We start from the raw sequence: 27,981 nt of genomic DNA on the forward strand, positions 1-27,981 counted from the left end.
TGTAAATAGCTGTGGCTTGCTATAGACTAGTTGTAGATGCAGAAGATCTTGGATTGTAGGCTGTCATCAAATTCAATAGCAATGGAAATGGCAGGAGATCATACTCTTTTGACTTTTTCATTTCTCTCATTCCCTTCAATGTTAGTTCTTTCGCAGTGTGAAAACTCGCCTAAACATTGTTTAAGTGAAATTGTTTATCCAAGACTTATATATGTTTAATACATCCTGAAGCTGGGAAGCAAGACACCTAAACAAGCGTCATTTTCACTAGGTCACATAACCATCCTTCTGGGAATGTGATGGACTTCAGCTAAAATTGCATGAGTATGCTGGTTCATGCTAGAGGTATGTGATTTAGCTAGTCTTCCTATTCTTGTGCAGACATACATCAGTTAAATCATTTTCTCTATTTGTTACTATAGCTAGTGACTGAACACAATGTTCTGGCCTTATGCACAGGCCTAGTAACAGATTTTTAATCCTCTCTGTTAAGAAAAAATTGTGCCCATACAACAGTGACTACAGTGAATACATAATAGTATTGGTCATTATGATACTCTGTAATAGCCTTGTGTTTTTAACACACCCAGACTCTAAGAATCACAGCAGTGGGAGAGCAATCAGAATCAGATCCACCGAATCTACTTCTGGCAATTAATTATCAGCACACATTAGCTGTCTGTACTAGGTTTCTTTTCTTTTATGAGACTGTTTATGAAGAGTGCAAAGTTCAGAGTCAGCCATGGAAAGCGTGCTTTCCTCAATCCATTTATTTCAAAAAATCAGCAGAAGTCCTTTTCTAAGTAAATTATTTTTTTTTTCTAAATATATAGGCACCCAGATAATCAGTAAAAGGCTTGCTTATATTCTTTGAACTTCACGTACCTATCGGTCGGAGTACCTAAACAGAAATGGTTTGTGCCTTATTTTAGCCAGCTCAGAGTTTATTTGAAACAGTGCAGGTGAGCAGACATAAGAATATTAGGTTTTATCACTTCTTTTCCTCCTGCTGGCAAGCCCTGAATAATTAAGAGCTAATGACTACAGGGAACAATTTATATAAAAGAGCTTTCATGTAGTATATCACATAAAATTAATTTTGGTGTTCACTTTACCAGCTTATTTTGATTATTCATTGTCCAAACATACTTTTATTTCCCTGAGAAGACAGTAGACCTGGGACTCATCAGTGATAATTAATTGCCAGCAAAGTATAATTCTCCCAAATCTGATCAAAGAAAAAGCATTAGCGATCAGTTTTTATTTGGTGATGGATTAAAATTGGCATATATACATACATACATATACACATATGTACACATATATAAAATTGGGAAGAGTGGTAGAGACATCAGATGGTTGTGTTCCCATTCAGAGGAACCTCAAACTCAAGAAATGGGTAACCTTCAAAACCTCTAGAAGTTCAACAAGGGGAAGGGAAGTACAACGCCCTGTGCTTGGTGAGGAGCTGCCTCATGCACCAAGCCATGCATCAGGCTGAGCGGCTGCAGTGCTGGCTAACAAGTTGAATGGGATTCAGCAATGTGCTCTTGCAACAAAGAGGACCAACAGCCTCCTGGGCTGAATTAGGACAAGAGTTGCCAGCAGGTAATGGAGATGGCCCATTGCCTCTACTCAGTAGAGAGATCACATCAGGCTCCCCAGATAAAGAAACATATTGTAGCAAGTACAGTAAAGGACGACAGTGATTAATGGTTTGGAAAATATGTCTGTGAGAAAAGGTTGAGAGAGTTAGGGTTGTTCATCCTGGAGAGGAGAAGGCTCAGGCGGATCTTCTCAGTGCATATAAATACCTGAAGGGAAGGGAGAAGACTTCACAGTAGAGCCCAGTGAAGACATAGTGTGCCTAAGCTTATCCTGCTTTGAGGAAGGGGTTTGCACAAAATGATTTCAAGAAGTGTCTTCCAGTTTCAACAGTCTTCTGATTATGTGGTATATGCATATTTAAGTATACAGAAGATATATATATATACATATATCGCATATCACATATATATATATATACTTATAAACCTAAGCATTCAAGAAAGGATGGTATTACAAGTCCACATCTTCACTGAGGAGAGTTGAAAAAAAGTAAATTTTAAAGGTGTGAAATAGCTTTTCGAAATAAAAAAAAAAAGAAGAAAAAAATTAAAGCTTCTCCCAAAACTTCACATGGCTTTTATCCTTGAAGAACCATCTATTGCTTGATCTTGCTAGCATGACTGCCAGCAATACAAGTCTACTTAAGACCAGACCACATATACGTGAGACCCAGCTACAGTGATAACCTGCTTTTAAATGTAAAATGTTGTATATTGTATACAACAGGAATAGTTGAGAAATCTGAGATGTAGCCATACTGTAAAGATTAAGAATGTTTGGATTCTTTAATCCCTTCACCCTGTATGTAGGCTTGGCTGAGTTAAGTCAAGAAGGTTTAGAAGATTATATGTGCATGACAGCCCTGAGGATTTCCATCATTGTGATTTTCCTCCCGACTATTCTTTTTTTTGAAGAGCGTAATGACCTATGACAACCAAGCTTTATTCTCTGTGGAGTCTGGCATTGCTTCTTTTTAATGGATCAGACAGTTTGTGATACATCAGTACAAGACACTTTCTTTCCCGTGTCAACCTTGGGTATCTCTTCAATATTTCCCATCTGTGCTGACCTGTGTGATCAAGGGGTCGTGTCCTGAAGTCAAACCCAAAACCAAAACACTCACTTCTACCATGGGCCAGACTATTAATGTAACCCATTTAATTTACGTCAAGTTGGAACTTGACATTCAATTTCTCAGTCCAGAAGCAATTACTTTTAAAGGAACATGCCAACAATATAGCTTGGCTTAGAATAGTGAAAGTTCAAAAGGGTAAAAAACATTTCACACCATAAATAAAGAATTGATTATACTTGGAAACAAAGTTTGTAATTACTACTGACATTTCTGAGCCTAGATGAGGTGCCTTTTATGCCTTAAAAACTGATTTCATTTATGCCACTGGCATTATGGGAACCTTATGTAAGGGTCTTTAAGTCTTTTGCTGGTGTTTGAAGGATAAAGAAGAAAATATTTTGCACAACACTTGGGTAAAATGTACTTTTTGTCAAAGGAGGGTGCAAAATTCATGGTGGGCATTTAACCTTTAGCAGGAGAGGAATTCCTCTGCCTCCTTTCACCTAAATAGATCCATCAGCAGAACCACTACCACAATCAGCAAAACCCAGAACTTTGGGATGAAAAATTATGTAGTTATTCTTGTGTGAAAGCCAACCTTCCAAGATGCTGACAGTTTTTAAGTAAGAGTAGCCCTGATCTCGATTACCAAATTACTTTTCTGTACTTAATACCTGGGTGCTTGTTCTTTCCCTAACTCTTACAGCTCTGAGTGGACTTTGTGTGATAGGCTGAAGACCAGTATCTTCAAACTCCATAAGAAGGTTCTGCTAACCAAACTGCATAGTGTGACAGCTGAAAACTGACAGTAAGAATTAGGTCTAGCAAACGGGGTTCATCACAAATACTTTGAGCAATAGCATCTCTCAGAGTGGGCTCTCATGAGTGTGTTGAAACACCGACTAAAACCAGTTTTTTGTTAATGCATAGCAGATGCTACATGTATGCAGTGTTTCATGCTCTCTCTACAGACTAAGAGGTACAGGCAGTGTACAGAGAACAGCGCTGGTACTAAAATGCTGATACTAGTTCAAATAAACTGTGTACTTTCACATACTAGGGCAACTTACACATTTTGTGGGAAGTACAAAGAGCAGTTTACGAAATAAAGCCCTCTGCTGAGGTAGACCAGAATGCCATCCCCCTGCTATGGGTTATCTGGAGATGTTAACATGTAAGAAATGGTATTTCAAAGGCATGTAAAATAAGCATGTAAACAGAAAAGCTAAGCTGTATAAAACCTGTGACCTTGACAAGAATTAAGTGATGAATGGTTTTACACCATTTATATTTAATGCCCTAGCAAGACAACAGCAGCCTGCATACTTCAATCTGAAATAAATTTACTCAAGCATCTTGACTTTTTTCCTGAATATAGGCCAATATTGCTGGCATATCAAGTATATACTGGTTTGGCATGCAAACGTTACACATTTCCCACTGTCAGAAACCATGCAGTTAAAATAATTAATTAGCGATGAAGACCAGCGTAAACTCTGCTTGTTATAAACGTATACATTGCATGCTGCAAATCTTGATGAAAGGAATAAAGACAAATCTTTCATTCTTGCCACAAAACAAACCAGCCAGAAAACTTTACACTTCAAAATCGAAAAGATGAAAGTTGTGGACCTTTTAAATTAGTGATCAAAGAAAGGCTTGCTATAAGCAGAGCAACAAAGTAGCCTGAAGAGCTGTAATGTATGTCTACAGATTTTTATGTCTGTGTACTAGTGCATACGTGCATGTGTACATGCATATATTGTTACATGTACAAGCATATGATTCAGAATTACTTGCCCATGTGCTATTTCTGAAGGAAGTCCTTCAGCTTCTTTAATGTCATTCTTGATTTCCTCTGTTATGGGGGAAAGAGAAGTAATGCCTTTTAAATGTTTGGCTGTATAATTTACCGTATTTCCAATAAAGTAGATTTTAATGGGCTTCACAGTGGTGAAATAATTAAGGCTGTTTTCAAAATCGTCTATTGAGTAAAACATTGAACTATTAAATTGGGTCATTTTGTTTATCGCTTGACATTTGACCTTAAGTATTCTTTTAATTACAATATAATGAGGAAGTAAAATATATTAGTCCCATAGCACAGATCTTCTCTTTACTATATACTCATTGAACACTTTCTCCAGGTTAGTGAGGACAGTACGTGTAGATTTAGAGTTTGTTTCAGTTTGAAGAACAAGTTGTGCATCTGCTTGACTTTGTAGCTTGATTGTAATTTGACCAGAATGATGTTGCTCTATAGGACACAGTGCTGAAAAGTAGTTCCTGAGATGGAGAATCAAATTTTTAGGAGGTTGAACAAAGTTCTGCTGTCAGTTTAGTATGCTGAATTCCTTTGGTTTCACCAGGTTTTGTGCACTGTTACAACTCAGAGCACAGTTTAAGCTCTGCTTTCAGTAGTGGTTGTGTTTTTCTCCAGTCTGCATACATCCAAAGGGGAGCTATGTGTATGTGCAGGAACCACCACATTTGAGGAAGTGTATAGGGTTATCTGTAATGCCATGATGTGCGAGACACATAGAACATTCTACATTCTGTCAGCACACAGAGCAGGAGATGCATGGCAGTTTCTGTTTATAACAGGGAAATGATATTACTGTGTTTTCAGTACTAGAAAGGGTATGGCAAAAGGAATACTATGTTTGGTTCCAGGCTGCAGAAGATATTGCCTGTTACGCTCAGGCCAAGCAGGCAAGAAATGAAAAGGCTGGAGAGACTTAGGGACTTCAGCAGGGAAAGATGGAACTGAGCGGGTTCTTAAGCTCAGCCAAGAGGTGGCTAAACTGGATTGTAGGTGACTTTAAGTATCAGAGATGTACCAATTAAACAGGCTAGGAAGAGTTTATTCACAGTATTCAGAAAGAAGAAAGTAAGTAGGCACAAAGCCCCAGAAGGAAAATTCTCACTGAATATTTGGACTATTTTTAGCAAGTAGTCAGTCCTATAATAGAATGACCCATTAGGAATGAATGCCACAAAAATAATGAGTGCTTGAAAAGCATTATTCCTGCTGCCAAATAATATACAACTGTCTTTTTCTCTTTACCTATATATATATATTTAAACAAGAGCACTTTCTGCAATTATTCCTTCAATCTAAGGATGCTTTTGCAAGACCTGGGAGCTTATGGCTGAAAATCCATTCATCCCCTCCTCCTCGCCTTCAAGGAAGAAAGCTCTTCATGCTAAAAATTGTTTATGTGCAACAATGTTTAACACAGAGAGATGTGCCAGATTTCAAAATATCCACTGCTCCCAGGCTCTGTCAGTCATGTCGAACTACATTATACAGTTTAACATATCGGTGTAACCAGAGAAAATAGATCATAGTAATGAAGGGTCAGCTGTGAGATTTTAAGGCATAAAATTCTATACATGTTCTGAAAATAACATTGGTAGATGCTTTCTAGCACTTTCTTTTCTATATTTCTAACTGAAAACAAACAAACAAACCCTTGATGTTTGTGCATTCTTTTGGTGCTGAATAATGCAGTGATACTTCTGCATTTCCAATGCAACTTGGAACAAGGAGAGTTATTTCTGAGAGTCATTTTCATTCCTCGTGAAAAAATATACTATATTAGGGCGCTAAGTATGATTCTCGGAGTTGCAAACAAATTGTCAGGTCTTGGGGCTAGTTCTGGAAATTTTTGCCATGAAGTTTTCCAGAGCTCCTTTCTTAATGACCATAGTTCAGCTTTAACATTTTGGGAGGTTCAGGGTGGATATTAGGAAAAATGTATTCTCTGAAAGAGTGGTTGGGCACTGGCAGGCTGCCTGGGGAGGTGGTGGAGTCACCATCCCTGGAGGTGTTCAAGAAAAGGGCAGATGTGGCACTGAGGGATATGGATTAGTGGGTGTGGTGGGGATGGGTTGACAGTTGATGATTTTAGTGGTCTTCCCATCCTTTATAGTTCGGTGATTATTTATTAATAGATCATCACAGTCAGTAGATTACTCTTCCATCAAAAGGTTCCTTCCTACAGCAGGAAGAATAGGAACAAGCTGAAGCTTGCAACAAAGCTTCATTTTATTTTCAAAGGCATCCTCTGCATAGCTGGTGCCCATGGTAAGTTCACAGTGTGTATCTAGGATCTGATACTATTTCAGTCTCAATTTGGAGAGGATAAAATATGGTAGCTGGATCTGATACTGATACACAAATACATCCTTAATGCATTGTTTGAATGCTTATGATCATATTGGACTGTAGCCTTTTTTAAATAATTCTAAAGTGGAGATAATACTTATGCACTTCACGGAAATTGTATGAATGGATTTGCTTGTGTTCATGAACTGTTCAGATTTCAGTGAGGTGAAACCCAAGTTGCAGATTATGGAGGTAAATACAGAAAGATGATCGAGTGATAGCAACATGATGCACAGACTTACACAATCTGTTTTCTGCAAAGTCTTCCACTAAATCAGAATTCTTTTACCCATGACAGTCTCTGGGTAGCCATCACAAAAACTCTTGCATTTAAACAGTTGCTCAGTCTGCTACCATGCAGAGAGGCAAAGTAAGTCATAAAATTAATTTTTGGAAAAAAAAGTGGTACTTCACAAAGTATCTCAAGATCTAGGTCTATAATGAAAGGGCTGATAAGAGTAAACAAGTCAGTCTTAGCTGCTTTGGTGGTTTATGTGGCTGAAGCATGTGAAAATTATACTTGCTTGCCCTAAATGGTATTTCTCGCAGATGTTTAAGAGCAGCACTAGCTGCAGGTAGGAATATCCCATGAGTTCTGGATGGAAACTGGTAGGAGAATGGCAAACTCATAACTTTCTCCAGTTATAACCAAACTTCCAGTATGCTGTGGATGTTTTGAAGTATGCTTCCTTCTTACAGCCATTATGGTGCAGTGTGCAATCTGCAAGTGCAGCCTCAGCCTTCTTTTTGGGGGCTATCCAGGGAGAGGCTGATCACACCACATGTGCAATGAGTTGAGTCTGGGAGCAAAGCACATGAGAAGTGAACAGTGCATATTGCAAAGAGAACAGCTTGATGAATAGAGAGTGACGGTGTTGCAAGAACACTGTGAGTGCGCTGCGTCCTGGATTCTGAAACTGCTTGCAAAGCTCTGCATCTTTCCCTAGAGTTGTGCACAGGCCAGGGCTAAAGAATACACACTGTGATTCAAGAGAATATCCTGACCAGTTCCAAACACCAAGAAGAAAGGGGAGATGGAAGAACTCAGTGACAAAAGTAGAGGAGGAGAGGGGAAACTCAAAAGGATCAGTTCTGATGAAAATGAGAACAACTCCTTACCAGGATGCTGTAGATTGAAGAAAGGTTAAAAAGTATTAGAGGACAGGATCATTAAAGCCTGTCCAAATGTTCTTTCAAGATCAGAGACTTTAGGAGAGATTGAAAAAGTACTTTAAAGTGCTAATTGTCTTTTTCCCTGTAGGGTTTTTACAGGCAGCGAGTGCCTGCCGGGCCCTGAGGGCATCCTGTGTTGATACAGCGTTGCTACACTGGTCCTGCAGTGCTGGGGCTGCAGGGGTTGATGGGAGCAGAGAGGGGGAGTCGCCCCTCCGCAGAGTTCTGAGCACAGGAGTGTAGGAAGAAGCTCACAGTCCAGAACAGGGATAGACAGGACAGAGCTGCAGAGGCAGCTCTAGGAAAACAGGAATTTCTTTCCCATGCTCAGAAAATGGCAACGCATTTCCCCTGTTTTGGTGCACAGCTGCACAATGCCAGCAAGCCCCGTAAACGTCTCACTTTTTAGGGATCCTTTCACAGCAGCCTAACAGTGTAGTGATGAATGAATTGAATCTGGATGGAAAAGATGGATGTTTGCGCTCCCTTTACAGCCTCTCTACAGTTCCAGGATGTTAAAAAGCTGATGCATACATCAAACCCTAATTCTTTATTTCTGTTTCATGTGTTGTACTTGTATTTGGAATTTCTCCTTAAACCAGCTACTTCCAAATGAGTGCTTGATAGTAGCAACATTTGCCTTCATGAACCTTTGTTTGTACAGGAATAATCACGAACCTCTTGACCTGCTGATACTGAACTGGGCCTAAGCCCCACCGAGACAGTGAGAGGGCTCTGGGCACCTCCCTGACTTGTACTGGAGATGAGATCATGATTGCAGTACACAGAACTCATGTGCCGACCATCACTTTCTCACTTTGGAAGAAATGGATGCTGCCGTGACCCACCCTACCACAGCAGTCTATAAACATGTATGCACAGCCATCATCTCCATCAGCGCTTCTGGCTGCACTTCTGCTTTGCCAAGCCCGCTGCCAAGCCATTCTGAGACACATGAGAGAAGTGCCACCTTGGACTCCTGGACCATTTATTTGTTTGGCAAGCCATAAAGCAAAGTTGGTGTGACCAGACATACTGATCACAGCACGGGTGGGATTCTGACCTAACCTGCTGTAGTGCCAGCAAGTTTGACTAACTGTTCTCATCCATTTTTGGCCCACAAAATACCGGGAGAAGGTGCATCCCTCAGCTTTCCTTCCTGATCAGTGGAAAAGCCCTCTCAGAGACAAAGAACCTCTGCACTAATCAGGAAGGACGTCTCCTTTCCTGTAGGACCTTGAGGAATTTTGCATTAGGAGGGATCCTAACCATTATTTTCACAAAGGAGCACTGGGAAGGGAGAAGAAAAAGCCTTCCAGCTCAAGCCAGCCCAGCTTCTCTCTTCTTTTGTCTCCTTGCAGTGAAAAAAGAGTCGTTTTTTCTTTGTATCTTCTTTTTTCTCCTGATCCTTTCCTTGGGCATAGAGAAAGAAAGCCGGTGAATGCCCCTTGAATAGCCTTGTCTTCTGTCTTCAGAATGAAGAGAAAATAACCTTTTAAACTGTGATGATGGCCCATGAAACACAGTTAATTAAACTGCTGTGATGGAGGAAGGCTTGACTGCTGTGGTGTGAACAGCTGAAGGATAGATGAGGAAATAGAGAAAAATGTTGGAGTTTGGGGACAAGATGAGAACACAGCTATTTATCTGCTTGATTTCCTTTTTGGAAGACTCAAATCACTTATGTTTTGTGTAGTACTGTCACACATAGAAAGGAGGCTAGAGGAGAGAAGTATGTCTGACTGAGACACAGGCAGCCCTGTCACCTGCTGAGTGCTCTGTCTGCAGCAGCATCTGAAGATGTGCAGGGAAATGGAAGCCCAGTGCTCTGTGTATGCCTGTGCTTCTTACATCCTGGCTGTGCAGAATGAGAGTCTAAATGAACCATTTTTAAGACCAGTCCCATGTATCCAGGTTGAGGTTTTCTTTGGTTAGTTGAGTGTTCAGTACTTTCCTGTACTGGCTGGCCATTTATCTGCCTCATCTTCTGGCTCCAGGAGACAGTTTCTTTCCCCCATGCATATGCCAGAAATTCAACACACATACGACTCCAGTCTGATCATATCATTTTCTCTTGCAGCAGTCCAACATGCTGGGAAAAGGGCCAAGGAGATTTAAAAGGGAAAAACAGAAAACACGACAAATAAAAAGGCCAGAAAACCCACTTAGGACCTCACGATGCCAAAGTGAGCAGCAGTGCTGCTGGCACAGCTGGCCCACAGTGGATAACAAGACACCAGAAGTGATCAGAACCTCGTCAGCCAGCACTTGTCTGCGTGTCAGCAGGCAGTAGACCCTGCCTACAGACTGGCTGGTGGCTTTGCTCCTTCACACTCCTACTGCAGCCACACGGACAGCCCCATCCCTGCTGGTGGCACGTCTCCTGGCAGCTCACAGCCACATAGGCTGCCCCATCCCTGCTGGTGGCACGTCTCCTGGCAGCTCACAGCCACATAGGCTGCCCCATTCCTGCTGGTGGCACGTCCCCTGGCAGCTCACAGCCACACAGGCAGCCTCATCCCTGCTGGTGGCACGTCCCCTGGCAGCCCATGCTACTCCCTCTCCCTCCTCAGGTTCCAGTCAGCGCTGGAATGTGGCACTTGACAGAGCCTGCAGGTTCAAGACTCCTTAATTCTGACATGGTGTTAAGTTTATTACAACCTGGTGAAATGTGTCACTGCCAAATTCATAGCTCTGCTCTCCTCCTTTCCCACATGTTTTCATGAGGAAAGTGAGAAGCTGAACCTTTCAAATAAAACTCTGTTTTTAAAAAGTGTGATGCTGGCAATACAATATATGCACAATATGAAAGGATGAAGTTCCAGGATAACCGCTGCCTGTAGCTAGCAGTAACAAATCATAAGACGTTTAAACGAAAGCCCAGTCTATTAAAAGTGCTTCTGTACTAGGGGGCCAGCAGACCAAGGTAATATCAAAAATGCTGGGCTTACTACTGCACAGTACTGAGACCTCTTGAAATCCGAGCGTCCCCAGACTCTCTGACTTAGAAGGGAGCTGGAGAACTTTAACCCTTTGTAGAACCTGCTCACAAATTTTCTGTCTTTGATATGGGACAAGGCAAGTGTCTAATGGGCTCCAAAAATTCCTGGCTGGGAAAAAATCACCATACCAGGATTTTTATTCCTTAGAATCAAATTGCATGAATAAGTCAGTTATTTGATTTACCAAATGGGGCAGATTTGATCCTCTCAAGACTTCTAGTAGTCTACTGATTATTTTTCAATTCAGCTAAATAATCACCATCAAGTGAATAGCGGACGGTATTTCTTCCCCTCTCCCAGCTGGGTGGGGCAATACTTTATCCTGACATAGGCTCCATTATCTCCTGCCTTTGGGTTGAAAACTGTAGCCCACTTTTTCAACTGACTTAACAGCAATGTGCCATCTTATCCAGTAAGGCAACGATGCCATTTTATACTCATTACAAAATCGACAAATGTCCCCAGATGTCATGACACCATTCTGCTGACTGCAATGGCTTTTGGATCTGGCCCTCACAATACAGGGTACATGGATTATTGTTTCTTCACAATACCCGGAACAGCGAAGTATGCTTAAAATCTTCTGCTAATCATTTCCTGAGGAAAGAGACATAATAAAATATTGAATGTGATATATTAAAGAAAATCTTTGTCCTGTTTCAGCAGGAACCTGAGGTTTTGCACCTAAAACACACAGACATTCAGATGTGGAGGCCAGAAGAACTGGCCCTCAGCTGCAGAAACGCAAGACTTTGGCATCAGTGAGATGTGCTGACACCCAGATGAAAGGATCTAACGTTTTGCCTTGCAGAAGGGCAGTTGGCATAGTTCACATACATGAGATAAGCACCCATAAACCCAGCGACCCTGATCAGGGATTCATCTGCTACCCAGAATCATACTACTGCAGTCAACTCTAGTCCTGTGTATTCCTTAGCTCCCATTAAAATGTGGTTAATTGATCATGAATTTGGCTGTAATTGGAGAAAGTGGACTTTCCAGCATCAGAAGTGAGTGCTTCCATTCCACCTTACAGGCTCTTTGTGTCAACGCTTAGAAATAGAAGAGCTAAATTGGAAGGGACTTACAAAGACCCTGTAGTCCACCTGTGTGACCATTTCAGGGATACCCACAAGTTCAAGCCGCAGCTCCAGCAGCCAGGTCGTGTCCAGTTGTTGGAGCACAGCCCAGAGCGCCAAGGATGCTCACCGCCTACTAGAGCAGTGCTGCTGTTTTCTCTGCAGATATCTGTTAACCGAGTGCCTTGTACTTCACACAGGCCAGGAAGAAAACAGTTTAAAATCTAACCCATACAGATGCATGCGGGCAGTGAGTGAGCCAACGAGCAGCACATTACCCCTGTCCTGACATCAGTTTGCAGCCAGGTGATGAAAGGCACTTCACCAGCAGCTTTAAGAGCCACCCCTATTAAAGGTTGCTCCTGACCCCAGGTGTCTGAGTGCGCTGTTTGCTAAGAATAATTATTTTGGAGTTATTTTGTTTGGTTGTTTTTTGTTGTTGTTTTTTTCCTAATTAAATGTACATCTAGCATCCAACAGGGATGTCAATAACTGAACTTACACAAAGGCTTCAGGTAAAATCATTTGCACACAGCGTTAGCAGGAGTGTCAGAGTCCCCAAGACCTGGAGCAATGCTGTCTCCAAAGAGCTCTGCAGTTTGATTTAGGAGGTTAGCTATTGAAAAAAATGGATTTAAGATTAATGGATTTAATAGATTCTGGCACTTGTTTGTCTTTCAGACTGATCAGAGCCTGCCTGCATGTGGGCCCATTGACTTCTGGGGAGCGAGGGAGTTCCCAGCGTGACTGAAAGCAGCAGAACCCTGACCCTGACGAGAACGATGCAGGTGAGGGCAATAGTTGGGGCAGTGGGAGGACAAAGGACTGAGCCTAACGAAGGGCCCGGCTCCTCAGCTGTCTCATAGAGCACGGGAGTTGTTAAGGAAGGGCAGGAGGGGGAGAAAAAGAAGCCCGACAGCTGGGTATCGCTGGAAAGAAGCGGAGAGCATGAAGCAGCGTCGGAAGGGGAATGTGTGGAGGTAAGGGCTGTAACCGGCCCGGCTGGGAGCCCCGCGCTGAGCTGCGCAGAACAGCGATACAACAGCAGCGCGCAGTGACGGGACGGGGAAGGGCAGCTGGGGGGGGTGGAACGGAGCCAACTGCTCCGCTGCCACTCCGCAGGGAAAGCCCTGGGGATTTCAGAGTGCGAGTTGTGCTCTCCGTATGCTGCTGAGTCTGCTGAGCTGCAGCGATCAGTGATGCGACCCAGCGGGACGCAGAGGGGTTGGAGCTGTGCAGACAGTGAATGAGGAAGGGAAGTCTGGTTCCGTGAGTCCAGCTACAGATGTTTTTTGCACAGAGAGAAAGGGCACGGAGTGGCAGGACCAGACTTTAGGCGGAGTTGCACAACCCAAAGCCAACGCGTTTAGTGGCTGTGCTGAACAGTACAGCTGTGTTAGACGCAGACCTCAGCAAGTCTTCTTTCATAGGATTATGATTCTCTCTTCTTAGGAGCACGGCTGTACACAGCACTTATTTTTAGTTCCAGCTATACAATCTCACCACACACCAGACTGCATTAATAACAAATTGGGCATCGTGCTCCCAGGGAGAAGCGATCCTTGCAGTCCCAGTGCATCTCTGGAGGATGCTGGGAGGAGTGCAGGGATGAGAACAGTGGGTCCGGGCACGGCTGCTCGGTGAAAACGATCTCTGGTTATTGCTTGTTTCTTTGTTTTTCATTCGTACAACTCAACACTTGCGGACAGTGAGTTCCAAACTCGTGGCGCTAACACAAGTTTATGCTTTAACCCAAACGTGGTTACAAACGACCATCCCACAGCCCCACGGAACGGCCGCCAGAGGGACCCCCGTGCCGTCCGGACACGCGCCCCCGTCCCAGAACCCGCAGTCCCGCAGCGCTCACCGCGGATGCCCGGCGGGCAGGCGCACACGTAGCCCTCGGCGCGGTCGTGGCGGAAGGGCGGCGGCAGCGCGGGCTCGTGGCCGTAGCGGGCGGCCCAGGAGCGCTCCAGGCAGCGGCCCGCGGCGCACGGCGCGCTGCTGCACTCGTTGATGTCAGTCTCGCAGCGGGAGCCGGTATAGCCTGGAAGGGCGAGTAGAGAACGAAAAGACCTGTAGGATCATCGTGTCCAACCACCAGCCCATCCCCACCATGTCACTAACCACGTCCCTCAGTGCCGCTTCTCCACGGTTCTTGAACACCTCCAGGCACAGTGACTCCACTACCTCCCTAGGCAGCCTGTGCCAATGCACCACCACTCTTTCTGAGAAGAAATGTTTCCTAATATGCAACCTGAACACCCCCCAGCTGGCGCTGTGCGGGGTCTCCAGCTGGGCAGAGTGAGCACTCCCCCCAGGCTCCTGGTGAGGAACAGAGCCCAGAGGGCACTGAGCTCCTGGACCACTTCTAGGGCCATGTGGCTTCATGCTTTCACTGTATCAGCAAAAAAAGGTGACCTTATCTAACCCAGACGGATAGGGAATGTTACAGGAGAACCTGGGGCTTACCTGGCCAGCAGTGGCAGGTGTATCCATCAGCACGGTCCTCACACGTGGCATTGTTGTAGCATGGCTGTGACCAGCACGGGGGTACGAGGGTGTCGCAGTGCAGGCCCATGAACCCGGTGCCGGTGCAGTTGCAGGTGTACCTGTACGCAGGATAAAGCGGTCACTGCAGGAGCACAGGCTCTGTTCCCAAACACACAGAGCTCCCACGCTTTTGTTAGGTTTCAATACAGAAATGTCAATTACTCGTGTAGTTCCAATAGTAACAGTAACGTTAGCTTCTCTTCGATAGCACTGCCATTGTTATGGGTTTAGACCTGAACAAACTGGGTAGTATATACAAATACAAGAAACTCTGCATCTGAAATCATGGGGATGAGCAATAGGTAAGTACACTTTGGTAATTTCTGTGTTTTATACCTCAATCTCAGACCTGGAGTAAATAAATGGAAGGAGCTGCATGCTGGACGTGAGGGAATGCCAGAGAACTGCTGACCCCTGGGTCTGGCAGACAAGTACAAAGTTTTCAGTGTTCTGTTTAAGTGTAAGTAAGCAAAAACGTATGGCAGGGCAGTGTGTTACTTGAGTATGAATTGTTCTTAAATTCAGAGAGAATGCAGTCCAGGTGCCATTTGGATTTAAGATATAAAATGTAAAGATGAAGATGTAAATCAGAAAAATAATTTTCATATTGGTATATTTTCAGACTTTAAAAATCTTGTGCTGATCTCAGTGAACAAATGACACCAGAGCTCTGGCTGCCTGGGCTGTGCTGGACCTCTGGGTACTGCTGTTCATGTTGGGTGGAGCATCTTCCTTGCCCTGAATTCTCTTTGTTTACTCTTTTTGGTTTTTTTTTTTTTTTTTTTTTGAATGGGCTGCAGGTAGTTTTGCATCGGGAGCTGTAGCTCTGTATGCCTGTAAAGTACCAGACAGGTTCCTAATGGAATCTATCGCTATGGTTACTCTTGTTAGTTTTCCTCTGCCTCTTTTCCAATGTTTCTGCATATCTACGGTTGGAAGATTACATTTTGTCCTGGTTTCAGCTGGGACGGAATTGATTTTTTTCTTCATAGTGCCAGGTATGATGCTGTGTTGTGGCTTTAGGAGAACATCACTGTTGGGAGCACACAGGTGTTTTAGCTGTTGCTGAGCAGCGCTGCACAGAGCCCAGGGCATTTCCGTTCTCAGCTTCTTGCTGCCCTGCCGGTGAGGGGCTCAGGGGCACAAGGAGCTGAGGCAAGACAGAACCAGGACAGCTGACCTAAATGGCCAAAGGGATATTCCGTACGGCATGGCGGCATGTGGGAAAAGCTATAAAACTGAGGGGAGTTCGGTGGGCAGTTGCTGCTGGGGGACTGGATGGGCATTGGCTGGCGGGGGGTGAGAGATTTAGTGCATTGCTTGGTTTGTAAATATACATATGAATCGTTAGTGTTATCTCTCTTAGTTTTATCTCAACCTGCAAGTTCCACTTCCCCCCCCCCTCCCCAATTCTCTCCCCCATCCCTCCGGGAGGAGACAGTGATCAAAAGGCTGTGCGGTGCTGAGCTGCCCGCCTACCCCTTCTCCTCCCCCCAACCCCCCCCACCCCGGCCGCTCTCCGGCGCTGCCCCTTGGCCCCACGCGCACCCCCCGGGCCGGTCGGCGCAGCGCGCTCCGTGCAGGCAGGGGCCGCTGGCGCACTCGTCCACGTCCGTCTGGCAGAAGGCGCCGCGGAAGCCGGGAGCGCAGGAGCAGGAGAAGGCGGCCGGCGCGTCGCGGCAGGTGGCGCCGTTCTGGCACGGCCGCGACTGGCACTCGTCCACCTCCAGCTCGCAGTTGGCACCTGCGGGGGAGAGGGCGAGCACAGGCTTAGCACGAGGCTCACGTGCTGGTTTGTTGTTTGGTGTGCGTTTGGTTGGTTGTTTCTCCCAAGCAACGGCGAGTTTCAAGTGGAAGTGCCTCAATGCGCAGCACTGCGTTGGTTTGTTTTGCAAAGCTTAGGAGCATTCACCAAAGGCCCGAACAACAACAACAAAAGTTTATCTACTTATTTTGTGCTTTGGGTAATAAACACTGATATTTCTTTTTAAAAAACTTTTACCTGCCAAGCCAGCTTGTTTTAGCAGCCATGGTATCAGCCCCAAAACACTCTGGCACATCGTAGTACAGAAGGTGCTTTTAGGCAGACCTCCCTGTCTGTTCTTTGGTGGCCAAAGGAGCGGTGATATTGTAAACAGTTCTCGAGGGCATTTCCTGATTGAAAGGGCATCTTCAGTAGGGGAGAAGCCGCAGGGATTTTTGGCCCTTTTTGGGGGCTGAGAACATCATCCCTCTCAGGTGATGGGGTAGACTTTCAAAAGATGGAATGAACACATGTTGCTTATTGGGATTATCTTAGCAGTTCATTTAAGAGCTCATCTCTATCTCTTTCCTGGTGCTGCTTTTCCATTTCTGTTCTGAAATTTGTACATTTTAACTAGGAACTTTTTTTTTCTTCTGAAAACACTGAGAATGCTGTTATTTAGCTCTGTTCCTTGATCCCTGGTTTATTTCAACCCTCTGAATGTGGCATGCTTGACTAAAGAAGAATAGAAATCCATAGAATGGATAAATATCTGGAAATATCTTGAAATATCAAAACAAAATGGGAAGGTGTTAGCTCATAACTATTTTCACTGCATTTAAACTTAATTCTCCTGAAAATACATGCACTTTTTTCATCTTCCTGGTAGTTATGAAGCACAGTTAGCGTAATTTTAGGGAATATATTCTTATAACTTCTTGAGTCCACACATAAAGCATGAGATGGGTAAGGCCACCAGTCTGTGTCCCTGGTCTGTGCCTTGGGGATTTGGCCGCCAGTGGGAGCACTGCAGTGATCCCGTGTGGATTTATGGTAATGTGCATTGCATCCAGACGTAGTGAGCGATCCCTCTGCAGTCGTTGCCCTGTGAATCCGCTGTAATTGTAAGCAATGTGTTTGCAGAAGTGTGTCTAGTGACCGTAAATCTGCCAGAGCGTGTTAACAGCTCACGGCAAGCGCTGCGAGCCATGTGACAAAACAAGCCCCGCTCAGCTGAGCCTCGGCCCGGCCGGCTTTCAGACCGTGGCGATTAGCAGGAGAGCTCAGCGCTGTTTTGTGCTTCACGTCTTTAATCTATCAGCCCAGCAACCTGCCTTCGGCAATGCTGCCTTAGAAGAAAACTTCCCTCCCTGATGTGCCCAGCCGATGTGATGTGCCGCATGAACGGGGATTCCTTCCCAGCCGCAGCGAGTCTGCTGTCAGGTTTTCTCAGATGCAAGGAAGGGAGATGAGAAGATTGGATCTGCATTTGCACCTCAGTCTCATGTTCTGTCATGAATATGCTGAGCGCCAAACATCGTGTGCCAGAAGGCAGGAAAGGAGGGCAGTGCCAGGCACTCCTTGGCCACTCCACAGGGCCTGGAGTCAGGGAGGTGTGGCAGTGCCATGCATACCTAGCCACACTGGTGCTCGGGATTGGGAAGATGGATGTAAGTGATGTTTATAACTTTTGTGGTTTCTTGGGAGACTACTTATACTGCTTGCTTTCCAGATGAGTCTCACTGTGCTCTTCTTTGACAATAAAAGGTAAATGCAGGTGAGGATGAAAGGCATGCGGCACCTACTTCCAACTTGCTGCCTCTAGGTAGGGTTGGACAAAGGAATGCGTGGGACCTGTGCACCCTGAAGGAGGGAATCCAGGCCCCCTCCCCTCCTGCACTGCAGTGTGGAGCTCAGGCACCCTGGGAATGGAAGAGCCTCCTAGAATTCCTCTGTCTGTGTGGAGTGAGGTTGTGCCCTACTACACCAGATGGAGTGTGTTGGATAGCCTTTCTGTTTTTCTTAATCACCAGATTTAAAAGAACAGGCAAAGAGCTTCTTTCTTCCCTCCACCAGAACTCATGGAAGAATCCCCAGTTTGGAAGGAAGAGCTCAGCTTCTTGGGGCAAGATGAAGTGATGTTTGGGCACAATGAGGCCAAGCACAGGCAGTCACAAGGACAGCAGCAGTGGCATTTTGATTCAATAAGATTTTTTGCCACTTAGCAGTTTTCCTGTATTTTTTGGCATGGCACCATTTTGAATAGCAGTGTGACAGTTTGTACCAACTACCAGCTTAGATGTTCCATGCTCGTAGCCTGACAACTGGGTGACTGAAGGCTGTGGGAATGTTCCTTTTAGTGCCTAAGGCATACAGTGCATCTGCTGTAAATATTTGCATGGCATGTATTTACTGGAAGGATACTGAGTGAGAACTGGGATTCATCAGATTATAATTTTCTCCTATTGTACAGAGTCCGCTTCAGTTACATCATAGTAAAAGGTATTGCATAAAGAATGGATGTAGCCCGTTGTACCTATCTCATCTGACCCTGAAGCACTTTCCCTATGCAAAAGGAATGCTGCTGTCTTGGGCTCGGGCTGGTTTTTGGCGCAGTCACATGTCCTGTGTAGTTCACAGCAAAGCGTTTGAGAGGACTGGCTTCCTTTGGAGGAGTGCAGCGCGGTAATTAGCATCCCCGGCTGTGGGCAGCCAACAGGCGCCATCGCCCGGCTCTGCTGGGGTGAATTAAAGCAAGTGTAATTAGGCCAATGGAGGGAAAGAGGCATTTGATTAAGGTAGCCGGCAAAACTTCGACGAGGCAATTGGGCTTCATTATTTAACAGCTGCATGACACATGTCTTGTAAATAATTTCACACATGTAGAACATTATCATAGAAACTGCAGATTTCATGCTAAATTTTCCAGTCTTGGGCTCTTGGTGTGTTCTAACCTCTTCCATTTGTGTAAGAATTACGTGTGACATTTCTCAGCTATTTTAGGAAGTGCTGCAGCGTAGCAATTGTACAGAATACCAGTCGTAGTGCGCGAAGCAAGTAGCAACGGCAGCCTGTAACTCAGGCATTTGGTTAATGTTACTGCCGTAGAATTTACTGTGCATTCTCTACCTCCATATTGGGAGATATCACCTTTTTAACATGTTAGGGAAATGAGATGAGGCTGGATGACTTCCCGCAGTAATTCATGGTGTCAGGCCGGGATACTAATGGTTGGCAAGATCCCCTGATGGAGTAAATGAGGGTTTTTATTACCAGTAGGGACACCTTGGGGCTTTAATCCAGTAATCCCCCTGGCTTGTGCATTTAACACAACTCGCAGCAAGGTGCAGAAAGCAACAAAAAAGAATGCTTCTGATAAATCATTTGGTTAAGTAGCCTTTAAAAGCTGCTGTTTTACTGCTGAAGGAACAGCCTGCCACTCCTGTACAGAGCAGTGATGATTCATCTCTGTGCTGCTGAGAGCGGCGTCGGAGCCGTGTGTCAAAGCACTGCAGCTCCTTCTCCTTTGTGTTTTAGACATCTTTTCCTTCCTTGGCTCTCTCATCTCCTAACTCTGCTTGTTCTGAGTGCTCTGCACTTGGAGTGACTCTGCTTGTTTTTGGCAAGACCTAACAGCATCCACCTGGAAACCTGCAGAATTTCGTGATGAAAGCAGGGCGACTCCAGCAGGGTGAGCTCCCTCCAGCAGTTTATTTTGGTCTAAATCTTCACTTCTCTGTCTGGGCTTTTATTATTTTATTATGTTTTCTCCCTCTGTCTCTAAGGTGTAGGTTCTGTCTCTCAAGCTGTGTTCTTGGTCTATGAATCCAGGTCCGGGCCTCACTGACAGCACAGGTTAAACAAATACAGTTTCCTGGATACCACAGGAGGTCTGGGCTGAGTCTAATCATTGCAGAGTAGCCATGCTGCTTGTTAATAGGCTTCTCCTTCCTCCTGCTTTCCCCTGGTTGTGCAGTTTCCCCCTCGCCTGGCCCTGGCTCAGACACCCGCTGGTAGCAGCGGGGTGGCAGGAAGGTAACAAGCTTCCTTCAAACGATGTTCACCCTGCTCACGAGGGATGCTAACTGAGGGCTGGCTTCCAACAAGAGCTGCAACAGAGCTGGAAAGCTGCTTTTTACCTCTGACTTCCCTTCCTGCATGGGGATTTTGGGATGGAGCTGCAAACCGCATCTCTAATTTCTTATTCATTAGAATCACTTGAAGCAATAGCTGTTTTTTTTTTCCCCTTCTTTTGTTGTGTGATTCTTCTTTTTCTTTGTTTACCTGGTTGGCAATTTATCACTATAACGCATCCCGTTTTCACTTTTTAATGATTCAGTGTGCACTCTCTTGCTATCCTATCTATTAATTCAGCTTTGAAATTTGAAGGGAACAGCCCCCTGCAGTGATTCTGTGCTCTCCAGTAGAGGAAGTAGGCAAGAAAAATCACACTTAAACCTTAAAAATGGGACCAGATAAAATGGAAGTTTATCCCCAAATGGGCAGTTTGGGAATCTGATCACACTTTTCCTTCTATGTAACTTACATGATGTTCTAGTTCCACGTGAATCCTCTGTTTCTGGTAGAGCAGGGGCAAGAAAGTCAAAACATTAGTCAAAGTTAAATCTACGCAAGGTAGGCGGTGAATTCAGGATATGTATGACTTCTGGGCAGGGGAAGGGCTGGCTTTTCCAGATCTTGTGGCACTTTTTTGATTTTCCTGATTCTGTTTGGAAAGCTAAAATTTGGCTGTAAAATGTCTATTTTTCTCTGTCAGCAGGACGTTTTTTCCCTAGTCCTCACTTTCTTACTCTTTTCTGGGCCTGAAAATCTTTCTTTCTAGGCTTTCGTTCTACACTTTTTGTTGCTGTTGTTGTTGCTGTAGCAGAGTTCCTAGTTCACATTGATACCAAACCTTCTAACTCAACTGGGAAGGCTACTAAATGGCAGTGTAAAATTTCATCAACTTTGAACTTCTAAAAACCTGAATAATAATAATAAGTCTAAGGATAATTGTTTCTGACATGGTTTTATGATTCAAACTGATAACCTTCCTTCTTGACAAATGTCCATTCTTCTAGAATGTCCAGCTGTAATCTTCTATATCATATGAAGTGGTCGGCAGATTTACTCTCTAGAGGAAGGCACACCTTTATGAATCCCTGGATCCCACTGCAATTTTGCTGCTTTCCCTCCCAGAAAAGAAGCCTGAAATGAGTTTTGGAAGCTTTTCCTCTGGCAAAAAGAAAAGAAATCTAACTGTGGATTCAGCCAGACTAAATCAGAAAACTAATAAAAGGGGAAAATTTGAGTTATAATATATGACATCAGTAGGACATATAGCTTAGAAAAACTTACCAGAATGAAACCAGAAAGGCATAGCCATTCTGAGAATTGATGTTGAGGAAAAGTGATAGAATAATCTATTTGGCCTTAAGGTCCAGTAAAATAGAAGAGAAGAAAGAGACCTGTTAGTGAGGCTGGATAAGGGAAATCCGTTAGAAGAGAAAGAAAGTCTGAATGGGATGTTTTGACAACCATTGAACAAGATACCTTTGCTCAGAAAAGGGGGGGAAATGAAAGAAGAATGTTTTAAAAGAAAAGGCTCCTGAAAAACAAATGCCTAGGTTTAAGAACACCCTTTGCTGTGATTAGCAAATCAACCAAGTCTGAGTGTAATTTTATCACGGTCAAAAGTTTTGTCTGTAGACCAAAAACTGCATATAGCACTCTAGGGGCATGCATTTTGAGGATGTTTCTATTAAAAGGAAAGTTAACCTGGGCCTGTGACACAGCTTGATGTTTGTTAAAGTGCTTTGTAGCTTCTGGAAGACGTGAAATTTCTCTGTGCAGGATCACTAGTCAACTGTGATAAAGTGTAACGCCTATTGTACCAACAGCTGCTGGTGCTGAGGCCAAAGGCCATGTAGTAATATAGGTATGACTAAATGTGTGTGCGCGTTTGTATGGGAGTAGATCTTGGATCATGGAATATGGTAGTTCTCCATAACACAAAGAAAAGGTTGTTTAAAACAGTGCTTACCTGTGTAGCCAAGTGGACAGATGCAGTAATACCTCCCTATGAGGTTGAGACACGTTGCTCCGTTCAGGCATGGGTCTGACACGCATTCATTCACCTCCAGGTCGCAGTGCTTGCCTTGGTAGCCTGGGACGCAGTAGCAGGAGTATTCATCAACCCCATCCCTGCACACCGCTCCGTTGTGGCATGGTTCCGAAATGCACTCATCAACATCCATTTCGCAGTGTGTACCTGTGTATCCTGCACGACAGAGGCAGGTGGGCCCAGCCAGGCCGTCAAGGCACGTGCCTCCGTGTTCGCAGGAGTTGGAGTCACACATACTGATGGCTATTTCACAAGTGGTCCCGTTGTACCCAGCTGGGCACTCGCAAGTGAAATTGAGGTTTCCAGCAGAACTTAAACAGGTAGCATTTTGAAGACAAGGGTTTGAGGAGCAAGGATCAGAGGTTCTGTTGCAGAGTTCCTCCATAGTGTCAAGTGACATGTCCATACAGCGGCAGATATCGTCTCTGTGACCAGTAATGCATGTAGAGTTCTTTGGGCAGGAGTTTGACAGGCACCTGGAATCATTTCTCATGGGAAGTGACTCTAGGAAGGAAACAAAAAAAATTCCTGAGGACTTCCCCAGCACTTGAAGTAAACCAGAAAGAAATGCAAGTCTTACCGCAAATCTGAATCTTGAAGAGGTGGTCATTAAAGGCTACACAGTTATCAGACTGAGGTTATTGAGTGATGCGAAGTTTACCAGGACATCGTATGATGATGATTTTTTTTTATCAAAAGTCACATTCCCAGATCACATGTGTGCTTCAGAAAATCCTTTGAGCTTGGATTCATAGTTTGAGAATCTATTTTCCACCTGTTTTCCCACCTATGTGAAACAAGTTGTTTATAGCACCTCCCTGTCTCCCCTGTGGACACTCAGTTTCCTTGCTGCTGTGGAACAGTGTGGAAGGATGGATTTGGAAACCTACTGCTGTTGAGAGCTACATGGAAACAGCAGAGGAAGAAGATGAGAGCATGTGGAAACAGAAACCCCCATGCTCTATGATGTAATGTGGCAGGGTGTGATGGTGTCTGATGGCAAAGTCTTGACTTTGTCTGAGCAAATGATTAAAGAGTATTTTATACTGCATTTGCAGAAAGGGTTATAAGGGAAATAAATGTTTTGGTGGTTTTGGTAGAGGCTTGGTTTTTAGTAAACTTGCACAGGGTTAATCAGGAAAGGCCTCCTGTGAAGGCTCTGGTAGGCAGAAGAGTTGTTTCCGTTCTTATGCATTTAAGATCACTTTGGCAGTGACTTGTTCTGACAGACATTCTTAAAACTTGTATGTTGCATCAGAAAAATGGAAACAAAACGCTGATCACTTTGGATTTACGTTGACTGACACTTGAGTTAATTATCAGTCTCTTTATAAACATTGATACATTAACCTAATTACTAGAGGAATTTGTGCCAAGCATTTTTACTCTGTGGTTAAATCCTTTTCGTGTAGCTGAGGTGTTTGGCAGTAAAATTCCTCGCAGTAAAGCTTGCCATCTACTGGGAAGTCGCCAGTACTGCCAGAAACGTGTCAGTATTCTTCCTCTTTTCAGAAGTGCTGAGAAAGATAAAGTCGTTTTTTTTTTTTTTCTCCTGGTAAGCTTACTTAAGTTAGTGATGCACTTGATTATATAATCTCAATTTTTCATATACCAGTCAGTACATAAAATGCACGATTTTTATTTTTTATTTTTTTGCAGCTCTCTCCTTAAACATCAGAAACTGTTGAAATCATAGAATCACTGAGGTTGGAAAAGACCTCCACGATCATCCAGTCCAACCATCCACCTACCACTCACTAAACCATGTCCCTTAGTGCAACATCTAAATGTTTCTTGAGCACCTCCAGGGGCGATGACTCGATGTAGTACAGATTGGTTTGGGATGCTGGAACTGCATGAACGTAGCATGACAAAATTAAGTTAATGGGAAATGTAACATAAGTAGGGTTGGAGTTCTGAGAAAGCTGAAACTGTTTGGCACAGGTCTCCTCACTCCTGTCAGGGAAACTAGCTCTCTTCAGTCAAGCAAGTGATATTGAGGAGCCTGATCTCAAATCTTTGCTGAGGATTGGATGGATTTTTTCTAGGTTCTGTTTGAATCAGAGCTAGAAGCTTCTTGCGTGCTTTTCAAAATATTCTGCTTTCTTAAATTGGTACAATTTAAAGTAGATTGCCAATTCCCCCATTCTGCGAATCGGATTAGCAATCAGCCATTCAGCGTCCACAAACAAAACCTCGCAAACCTTGCAAATTGTGTTGGGCTGTTTTTGGCAGAAATGTCTTTCAGCAAAGATCTGTTCTTCCTGTACGCGACTCTTCCCACAAGTTGGTGAAATGTTAATCGGCAGCATCATTTAAAATCAAATTTCAATCACCGCCAATCACATTGGTATGAGTTTGGGTTCACTTCAGTGCAGTTATGCCTCCACTTTGCTAATCATCACTAATCAGCTCATCATGCCTGGGGGCTCCTTGTGATTTGCAAGGCTGTTCTTCAAATGTGCCTTTTCTTCGCTGAAGGGAGGACTCTAAGCTTTACAGAGGCTCTCAGCACTAATGGTTTCAGGGCCTTTTTTACCTACACAGCGGAGATTTTTCTGAGCTTCTCAACAGAGGCAGTCCATTTTCTAAGGAGGAAAACAAAAATACTATGAGGAGATGCTAACTTCTTGATGCCCATAGTCATCAAGAATAGTTTTACTGTGCTTTGAGCTTTGAGGAGGGCTTTTTTTAAAAAAGAACTTTTGAATATAACATGAGGGTAGCAAGGGCTCAGGTAATCCAATGTCTAGAGTTAGAAATGAGCATATTTGTATTCTTTTCTTGTTTAAAATTTGCCCCTGAGATTTTAAAACTAATCTGTTGATGAAATATCAAGATCTGCAACTTCAGCATGATGTTGAAATAGTTAGCATTTAACTGGAAATATTCAAACGTATCTCAAAGCATCGAGCGCTGCATAGAAGAGCGCTTGGCTCTGGTGTAACTCAGCATATCTCTGTTTATCTACAGTGTGCTGTAACATGGAAAATACAGTTCATTGCTATGACAATAACTTCCTTGCAAGGGTAGTCTTAGAAAATTATGGATGCACATATATATTACATCTTGAAGAACTAACAAAGAGATGAATGCATTTGCATAATCTGAAGGGTAAGAGATTGCGATCAGATACCTTCATCATGGACTGGAAGGCAGAGATGCCATTCAAGGATCGGCATTTGGCAGATGTTGAAGAAAAGGACGTAAAAACATGCCATTCTGGATTAAACATTGCCAGGTAAGGGGCTGTCTTAGCCCTCAAAATAGCATTTCCACTGAGATTGTCTGTGAAGGCATCACTTAATTTTTTTCCACGCAGTTCTGATTTACAGACTGAAATCTCGAACTTCCAAACCGTCGCACTGACGCTATTTCATCCCTACTCAGCCCATCTCCCAATACGCTTGTGCACTGTCCTAATTATTGAAAGCAGTGAGCAGCTTATAGATACTGTGATGCGGTTTCTCCTTGTCAGACTTCACTGGGGACGGAAATGCCACTCCCCAGGACCTGCCCTGTGCTGTCCATTGTCGGAATTATTGCTCCATCTGCTCAGTGAGAAAGTGCACCTTGGGAAGGTAGGAGGGAACCTGTAACAAACAAACAGGAGCTTGTCATTGTGGTCTTAAAGAGTTAATCCCGAATCCCTAACTTCAGCTGTGTGTCCAAAATGTCCCAGCATGTTGTTATAGAAACCGCTTTCAGGCTTTAAATCTTGAATCATGGTTATAACCATAGTAACCGCCACCACACTCAGGCACAAAGGAAAAAGGGCAGTTAATTGAAATATCCTATTTATATTGAAAATGCTTTCAAATACATTTGTATCCAAAAACCAAGACAAGTAAATTAATAACATATCTGAAGGAGAGGTATTGCATATTGGCATAAGAATAACAACCAAATAGCATTACGGTTTTAAAATGTTGTTTAGGAAACACTTTAAGATTGAAGCTAATTGTGATTCAAATTACAGAGCAGGTTATTACGTGAGTGTCTCCCTGCCGATCATTTCTGCAAGCTCATGCTAACTTGTGCTGCTCCTCAGGAACGAAGGATGCTACCATTTCCTGTCATTTTGTCTTGCCATCTTCTTCTCGTTGTGTCACCTCAGACTTGCTTGTCTGTTTGATGTATGTTCTAGTGGGCTGTTCTGCCACAGCAAGGTGTGCTCGCTCAAAGGCACTCGCTTGGCACACTGTCCAGCTAGTGCAAGGGAGGGGTGGCTGCAGCCCATTAACTGGTGAGCTCTGTTGTCAGCAGCAGGCAAATGAAACATCTCCAAAATGAGGTAAATGCTTTCTTCCCAAAGCCCCTCTTCACTTCTATCCTCAGTGATATTAGCATTGATTAGAATCTGAGATAATTGCTGCTATGCAATCTCCGCTGCTGTATGCACTCACTCTATTGGAATATAACATTCCTCTTCCATGGTTTCAAGGTATATGTCTGTATGTCCTTATCTACTAAGTCTGGAGAAGAGTAAAGACAGGAGTGCAATTTGAGGCTGTGACAAAGTGATGAAAATAATTTTCAGTTTAATTCATGCAGCAGAATTTATTTTTAACACAACAGAGCTGGATTCCTCCACACAGGGACATGGGGGATAAGTGGGCAGGTGACGAACAACTGCAGTACACAATGGAGGGAATCCAGTGGCCAGCTTAAGATCAGCTCTTCTGTTATTTCCTCTGAGGCAAAAAAACAGAGGTAATCAGGTGTGCTCAAAATCTGAAACAAGTTTAACTAGGTACTAAGGATGCAATCCATGCCTTTCCTGCCTGCAGTGCTTTTGGATCTTCAGTAAAGCTGGAGGCATCCTCAGCATATAGCTCAGGATACAAAACCATATGTTTTCAAACCTCTTGTGAACCCAGAGAAAAATGAGAGCAATGCTTGCAGTTGGTGAGGTACCACCTGCATTCACAGCTTCCTAAAAAGGAAGGGAAAAGCATACACCTTGGAAGCAGGCATGTAGCAAACTAATGAGGGAAACAGCACCAGAGCCCAGAGCGGCTGCAGGAAGCATGGTCACACTTCTCTGCAAAACACAGACTGCAAAATTGACTTCAGGTTCAAATTCTGTCCCTGTGTGTTTGATTTTGAAAGCCACTAGAAGGCACCTTCTTTACCTTTGGTTCTACCATCCACTCTATTGCCTCATTCTTTTTTTTATTATTATTATTTTTAATATGAGAAATGCATACAGCAGTGATTTTGATGCACATTAGCAAATACAGGTGCTGTGATTTTAAAAAGTAACTGCAAATGTTTGTAACAGTGATGCAGGTGTAGTTTCTTTCTCTAAGTCAAAATTAGATATGTTTAAGGCCCTTGGTGTTAGAAATGCATCAGAACAATCTGTAACATGGGGCAAGAATTTCTTTTCATGCAAGCAACATTTTCACATCCACTTTGTTAGTCACAAATTCAGAATCTTAGATTTTCA

General features: G+C 43.8%; 1 protein-coding gene across 5 annotated transcripts in view; it reads right to left on the reverse strand.

Moving 5' to 3' along the window:
* Window positions 1–27,981, reverse strand: part of CRB1 (crumbs 1, cell polarity complex component) — a 93,888-nt gene that overhangs the window by 46,064 nt on the left and 19,843 nt on the right. For all 5 annotated transcript variants that reach the window (XR_002441019.1, XR_002441018.1, XM_021404152.1 and 2 more), the window contains exons 2-5: window positions 22,449–23,033; window positions 16,210–16,405; window positions 14,581–14,720; window positions 13,976–14,155 (exon numbers count right to left, since the gene is read on the reverse strand). Coding sequence is in view for 3 of the 5 variants with exons in the window: in XM_021404152.1 (XP_021259827.1) it covers window positions 13,976–14,155; window positions 14,581–14,720; window positions 16,210–16,405; window positions 22,449–23,033 (1,101 nt within the window). In the remaining 2 variants the exon portion in view is untranslated. The remainder of the gene's footprint in view (window positions 1–13,975; window positions 14,156–14,580; window positions 14,721–16,209; window positions 16,406–22,448; window positions 23,034–27,981) is intronic.

Source organism: Numida meleagris, chromosome 7 (assembly GCF_002078875.1).
Source record: "Numida meleagris isolate 19003 breed g44 Domestic line chromosome 7, NumMel1.0, whole genome shotgun sequence".
Taxonomy (NCBI): Eukaryota; Metazoa; Chordata; class Aves; order Galliformes; family Numididae; genus Numida; species Numida meleagris.